Source organism: Primulina tabacum, chromosome 16, assembly GCF_025594145.1.
Source record: "Primulina tabacum isolate GXHZ01 chromosome 16, ASM2559414v2, whole genome shotgun sequence".
NCBI lineage: Eukaryota > Viridiplantae > Streptophyta > Magnoliopsida > Lamiales > Gesneriaceae > Primulina > Primulina tabacum.
In genome coordinates this window covers 4,959,800-4,967,579 of record NC_134565.1, presented here as the reverse complement: position 1 = coordinate 4,967,579, position 7,780 = coordinate 4,959,800, and the positions used below count along the sequence as shown (strand labels likewise).

General features: G+C 35.7%; 1 protein-coding gene across 1 annotated transcript; it reads left to right on the top strand.

The window, feature by feature from the left end:
* Positions 1-3,010: 3,010 nt before the first annotated feature.
* On the top strand, positions 3,011-7,050 carry LOC142528294 (uncharacterized). The gene is made up of 3 exons (XM_075633339.1): positions 3,011-3,259; positions 3,889-3,937; positions 4,659-7,050. The coding sequence occupies exon 3, from the start codon at positions 5,305-5,307 to the stop codon at positions 7,048-7,050; it is 1,746 nt and encodes a 581-aa protein (XP_075489454.1). The 5' UTR covers positions 3,011-3,259; positions 3,889-3,937; positions 4,659-5,304.
* Positions 7,051-7,780: the final 730 nt, after the last annotated feature.

Genomic DNA, 7,780 nt, shown 5'->3' with positions numbered 1-7,780 from the left:
ATTGTCAAGTTAATGATTTCGAGGAATGGTGACCAATACTGACAGGCCCGTCTCCTTGCGATTGGCCCAAGTGGGAAAGAACCCAATCTAGAAAGATCTTTCCTTGTGAATAGGTGAGATGAACCCTGGTCGAGGAGATGAACTCTGGTCGGGTGACCTGAACCATTGTTGGGGAAGATGAATCTTGATCGAGCGAGATGGCCCTAAGTAGAGCGAGATGGCCCCTGGTCAGGTGAACTAAACCCAGGTCGATCGGGGCGAGATGACCCTGGCCAGGTGACCCGAACGGTCGAGCTAGATGAACCTTGGACGGGTGACCTGAACCTTGGTCGAAAAAGATGACCCTGGTCAGGCGAGAAGACCCTGATCAGATTCATCATCATCATGTTTATTATGGCTATTGAGCAAAGTTGTAGTTTGTACATGATAACGAAAATACATTGAATGATAATAAACTGTAGCGGTCAAATCCAATATAAATATCAATGTTAACTTAGATGCAATGAAATTAGACCGTGTTTAGACAAACATGTTTTTTTTCTTTTCCGTTAGATTAATTAATTTCTGATTTAGTTCTAACTATATTGCTCTTTAACACCATTCGTTCATAATTTTGTGTATGGTTCTGCTTTATTGGGAAGTTATAAATTTTGATATTTAACATTCAATTAGATAATATAAGTAAAACATGTATCCCTTAAATTTATATATATATATATATATATATATATATAATCGTTGATAAAATTTTTAATATTGTATGTAATTTACACCCACTAATTGTCTGACAATTTTTTATAATATTTTATTTATATAAGTGTGACGTTTTGACAAATACAATAAATGTCACTGAAATTAATTCGATAATGAACCAATAATTACAAAATTGATAATAAAAATAATAACAATAATAATAAAAATAATTTAAATAAAAATAAAATTTGAGTAAAAAAATGTATAAAATCTTGTAAAAAAACAATATCAAACGATACAAATTCACTAAACAAAATACATAACACTTTTATATTAAATAAATGTCACTGAAATTAATTCGATAATGAACCAATAATTACAAAATTGATAATAACAATAATAATTTAAATAAAAATAAAATTTGAGTAAAAAATATGTATAAAATCTTGTAAAAAAAACAATGTATTAAACGATACAAATTCACTAAACAAAATACATAACACTTTTATATTAAATAAATCACTGAAATTAATTCGATAATGAACCAATAATTACAAAATTTATAATAAAAATAATAACTATAATAATAAAAATAAAATTTGAGTAAAAAAATGTATAAAATCTTGTAAAAAAAAAACAATGTATCAAACGATACAAATTCACTAAACAAAATACATAACACTTTTATATTAATTAATTATTAAATTTAACTTAGATGCAATGAAATTAGACTGTGTTTGGACAAACATGTTTTTTTTTCTTTTCCAATAGATTAATTAATTTCTGATTTAGTCCTAACTATATTTCTATTTAACATCATTCGTTCATAATTTTGTGTATGGTTCTGCTTTATTGGGAAGTTATAAATTTTGATATTTAACATTCGATTAGATAATATAAGTAAAACATGTATCCTTTAAATATATATATATAATATATATATATATATATATATATAATTGTTGATAAAGTTTTTAATAATATATGTAATTTACACCCACCAATTATCTGACAACTTTTTATAGTGTTTTATTTATAAAAGTGTTATGTTTTGACAAATACAATAAATCTCACTTAAATTAATTAGATAATGAACTAATAATTACAAAATTGATAATACAATAATAACATTAATAATAGTAAAATAAAATTTGCCTAAAAAATTGTAAAAAATCTTGTTTTAAAAAAAATGTATCAAACGATACAAATTCACTAACACAAAATACGTAACACTTTTATATTAATTAATCATTAAATTTAATTTACTCATTTAAGAAGAAAAATCTCAATATCTAATCAGATAACTAAACGGAAATCGATGTTCATTAATGTCACATAGTCAGATATCTATGTACTATATAAATATCTCAACAGTTTGAAAATTTTTAGACCAACTTCAAATTCATTATCATCTAAATATTTATTTTCAAAATCAAATGTGTACAATAATGGAAAAAGACAATTATATATCAATAAGTTTGTTGAAAGAAAATCAAAAGGATGTAAAGATACAAGTAATAATACTTTGACAAAGAAATCATATTGGACAAAACAGAATTCAAAATTGATTCGAAAACTCATAGTAGCTGATGATAAGGTAATAATCATAACTTTACATACATAAAAAAAGTAATGCGATTGAATTCATAAATTGAAAACATTATAATGATAAATGAACATTTTATATATATGTAGGGACAAATGATACATTGTCTTCTATTTTCAAACATCATCGACAAATTCCAAAATCAATTGCTCAGAAGATATCAAATGTTTGAAATAAATGTGAGAAAAATAACTAAAAATTACCCAAAATGTCAATGAAAACGTTGAACTAGTCATTCATACGAATATTATATGAAAATTTAATTTCAAATCATTTGCAGAAGGAAAAAGACAAGGTTAAGTATTGTTAAGTATTGAGAAAAATAACTAAAGATTTGTTAAGCATTTTCTAAATGTTTTGCATCATATGGAACTAAAGTGAAAATTTATATAAACAGATATAATTTGAATTCTGAATGTAAGGCCCTGTATTTAATTATCCGGTAATTTGGCATAATTAGAATAATTATTGAGTTGTAAATTAAAATAATTATTTATGCCAAATAAATTTTAGAAGTGTGTTAAAAATATATATTTTAGAATATCGGAGAATTTAACGATATAAAATACATATAGAGTTTAAATAACACACGAGAGCAAATAAATACAGACCGAGATAAATGGGCTTGAGTTACTATTTTAGTAACCAAATAGACAAGATATATATATACATATACATACACATAACTTACCAAATAAAAGAAGAAAGAATCGAGAGAAAAGGAAATAGGAAGAAAGAAGCTTTCCCCCAAACTCCATTCCCGTCACTTGTGTAGCGGCTGAGGGAAAATCGCGATATCTCCTCCGTCCGGCGTCGAAATCTCGATCGGTCTGAAGGGGTGTCTTCCTAACATCCTAGGCTTCGATTCAAGTAAGAAATCGCGAAGTTTGAGCAAGGATTCGGGTAGATAGAAGCTGCTGTTCTGGTGCTCTGTTTCTGCGAGAATTCTTCCGATTTTGGGTGAGTTTTTGGGTTGCTGCGACTTTTGTATTTTGAATTTGTAGAAATGACTTAAAAAGAACCTGTAGCTCTGTTTGTTAGCTTTCTATAGCCGCTGGAATCATCGAATTTGGATAAGAAACATTGATATGATTTTTCTACCAAAATGTGTCAAATCGAATTCTGAAATGGTGCTGTGCAGGACACCTACTGTAATTCGAGTTTTTGTCAATTAAGCTCGGATTCTGGACTTGTGATTCGAAAGAAAGTTGTAGAGCTATGTGTTGTCTTCGTAATGATATAAAATTCGTTAAATTCCATTAAGAATTGAGCAAGTTATGCTTGTTTTTCTGGAACTGCTCAGTGTGTGAGATTCTGTCCGCGAATTCGTAAGTAACAGTGTGTGAGATTCTGTCCGCGAATTCGTAAGTAACAGTGTGTTCTTGGAAATTCTGAGAATAATCTACTGAGATTCTGAAGATGGTTTCAACTGGAGAAACTTAGATAATTGAGTTATCTTTCATTTCCAATTGGCGGATAGTGATTTGAGTTAATATTGTGCGAGATATGAATTTTATGCTCTTTTGTGCCAAATCGGACATTGGTGTGGAATGTAGTTTTCACGATCGGCTTATTGTGGTTTTGATTAGGCCGAGAGTCTTGAAGAGAAGTTGATATTGGAGTTTCAAGTTGGTATAGGTATGTTACAGCTCGGTAACATACGACGGTAAAACATAAATTATGTTTAATTGTCATTCTGTGTTACATGGATCGTGTGTATGACTTGTTGACTGTTGTAAATTGTTAAATGCCTTCATTGTGATATATGTTTATTTATTATGACATATTATTGGCATTTAGCATTGGGCATACAGTTATGACATTCATGTTGAGCCCTATCGTTTTTGTTAGCCCATTGTTGATATCCGTTGTTATCTGGCACTGTTGTTATCTCGGGATCATTGTGTGGCTGATAGGCCTATACACATGAGACCGTAGATGTGATTGAACAATCCCGTGGTTAGTGCAGCCTTTTGAGGTGAGCACTGGGATTGTGTCATCTAGTTCGTTCTGTTGTGCCATCCTGTTATATCGTATCAGCTGTATGGAGGCCGAGTCAGGGGTGTTATTCAGCACAGCTTGGCATACCTCGCATACTTGGCAGGGCGGTTTAGTTGCATGACGATGTAGCTCCCCTGTGTTGTTGCTCGAGCATTATTCCAGTTGTTATTGTACCGTTTGTTGGCTCCTGTTATCCCGGTTATTCGTTGAGCCTTTCATGCATTGCATATTACATTTCATTATATGATTATGCATGGTTTATGTTATTGTTGTTATTGTTGGACTGTTTCATACAAGAATCCTAACCTCAGTTGTTTTACTGGGGGGCTGCTGTGGTTGCTTTTGGGCACCATGGTAGATCTCCCGAGTCGTTCTGCAGCATCAGGCCGAGGTTCCGCCAGTGGAGCTCGGGATTGAGGTTGGATTGCTTGGTTCTGTTCAGTGGAGTCTCCCAGTTAGTCTATATGTATGTCTTGAGTTTGTTTCAGACTTGTATTGTACTTTATTTGCCGGGGAGATGCCCTGTGTATCTGTAGTAGTATTTGATTGTTTTGTGATGTTTTGAGTCGATTCTGTGATATTTATGATCTGGTGAGTATTTGGTAAGTTTTAATTTCTGTTTAGTCCTGGCCAGTGCGGCTATAGGTTGTTGTATATTTTGATATAAATTGCTGCTTGAGTTTTTCGGGATGTCCTATTTACGGGGAGGTCATGCCAAAATTTTTCTAGGCCCTGAGGTCCGTTTTAAAGTATTTTAAACCTTTTTCCGCTGCAGTTTTAAGTCAAACCATTATTTTTTGATCATTAATTGTCATTAGAGTAAATGAGCCTCACATCTTGGTATCAGAGCGTAAACTGGGATACGCTCGAACTAGAGTCTAGGACACCCGAGTCTTGGCACTAAAATGGTTGTTGCGCCTATGTATGCTACTTGACAGAATGTTTATGTGATTATATGATCTGTTTACTTCCATTCTAATTGTTTTGGTGTTTTATCGTATAGAATGGAGGGAGGTGGAGAAATTCCTGTTGATGAGGTTCCTCTAGCTCGAGGTCTAGGTCGTGGGCGTGGTAGACCTCGTGTCCGGGTTGTTGATGATACTTTTGTGGAGCAAGCTGCTGATCAGTTAGAGCATCTTAGGATGGATGAGTTAGTTGCGCGTTTCCATTCTATGCATCCTCCTCGATTCAGTTGTTCAGAGGGAGCTGAGAAAGCTGAGTTATGGATTTCTGAGATTGAGGAATTGTTCGATTTGATTGTGTATCCTCCAGAGTGTCGATTGAGATTAGCTGTGCATCAGTTGAAAGATCGTGCCAAAATGTGGTGGTCTACTACATTGATGACTTTAGATGCTCAGAGGATCATTCCATCATGGGATATATTCAAGCTGAAGTTTAAGGAGAGTTATTGTCCTCCATCATTCTACAGTTCAAAGGCTTATGAGTTTCATAACCTGAAACAAGGCGATATGTCAGTTGCGGAGTATGCAGATTCTTTTTATGCTATGCTGAGATATGCTCCTCATGTTGCTGCAAGTCAGGTTGCTGTTGTTGAGAGTTTTATTGAAGGATTGAACGATCATCTGCACCCTTTTGTTTCTACCGGTAAGCCACTGAATTATCTTGAGGCAGTGGAAATAGCAAAAAGGGCTGAAGCTAGCCTTAAGAGGAGTGGCAATCGAGTTCCTACCCAACATCATCAGTCGGGGAGGCAACAATTTAGTTCATCTGGTTCTGCATCTCTTCTTCCACGTGGGAAGCAATTTAAGAAGCCCGGTTCTAGTTCTTCGAGTTCAGGGAGTTCAGGGAACCGTGGTGGATATCGTTACAGTGGACCTTATTGTGATCATTGTGGGGGCAAGCATTCCAGTAATCAGTGTGTTGGAGTTCAAGAGGTTTGCAATGTTTGTGGTCGGCCTGGCCATTTTGCTAGAGTCTGTCCTAGTAAGATGGGGAAATCAGCCAAGGCAGGTAGTGGAGCTCAAAGTAATAGAATTCCAACAGCGTCCCAGTCCTCCCATCAGCCTAGTCGCCCTTCGCATCAGAGCAGAGGGCAAGGTGGTCAACAAAATCAGTCATCTGTTCATGTATTTGCCTTGACTGAGGATGAGGCTCAGGCAGCTATAGGTACTGTCATTACCGGTAACTGTACTCTATGTGGTTTTATAACACGAGTGTTATTTGATACTGGAGCATCTCATTCCTTTGTTTCTCATGCATTCGTTGTTTCGCATGATCTTCGCACCACTAGTATGAATTCCAATCTATCTGTTGCTACTCCGATGGACAAAATGATTATCGCTGATAATGTGCTATTCAATGCGGTTTTGTTTCATGAGGAAAATGTTCTGTATCTGAATCTCATAGTCCTACCTATGCATGAATTTGATTGCAACGTTGGTATGGATGTTTTGACTGCAAATCGTGCCACTGTTGACTGTTATCGAGGAATAGTTCGTTTCAGGCCTAGCTTTGCTCCTAAATGGAATTTCTATGGTCGTGGTTCTCAAGCCAAGATTCTTCTAGTTTCTGCCATTGAAATGAATCGATTGTTAGATTCCGGTCATGAAGGTTTTCTGGTTTATGCTGTGGATCTATCGCAAGATGAGCGACAGATTTCTGATATTCCTGTAGTCCGTGAGTTTCCTGATGTGTTTCTAGAAGAGATTCCTGGTTTTCCACCAGAACCAGAAGTTGAGTTCAGTATCGAATTAATGCAAGGAACTGAACCCATATCTCGAAATCATTAGCTTGACAATCAATACCCTTGACAAGATCAGAATAGTATGTGTCGCCATGCCTACTGACAAAAGACAGGGTGTGGGCAGATGTCTAATAAAAAACAGTGTCCAGACACCATAATCGAGGTCATATTCTTTCCTATAATTACCTAGGTTTTCTCATTACTTTGTTACATGAGATATTGCATTATATTGTATTTAAAAATTCTCTCTCTACCTAGTGAACCCAGTACTGACTTGAGCGCGGAGTGAACACATTGAAAACCCTTCCGACGCCCTACTGACATTTTATTGTTGAGTATGTACAGATTTTCTGACCCGAGCTCACCCCATCAGACCAAGCAAGACCCATCCCACCAGCCACCCGGGCTCATCTCATCAAGCCTGGTCATCCAGTCTCATCTCACCTTGCATGGCCAGGTCACCTCGGCTCATCCCATTAGATCAGACCAAGCCTATCCCACCAAGCCAGGTCAGACCATCATGTCACATATCACCAGGCCAGGTCAGGCCACCCAAGCTCATCCCATCAGGCCAAGCCAGACCCATCCTACAGGAAACTCGGGCTCATCTCACCATTCCAAACACCCAAGCTCATCTCATCATGCCAGGTCAGGCCCATCTTACAAAGCCAGACAACCCGAGCTTGCCCATCAGGCTAGGCCAGACTCATCTCATCAAGTCAAAAATCTCCATATTCTAAGTCCGGGAGCCAGAGGCCCAAGTACAATATTAAAAA

What these genes read in the sequence shown, in the direction of transcription:
- LOC142528294 (XM_075633339.1), top strand. Translation starts at nt 5,305, where the DNA reads ATGGAGGGAGGTGGAGAAATTCCTGTTGATGAGGTTCCTCTAGCTCGA.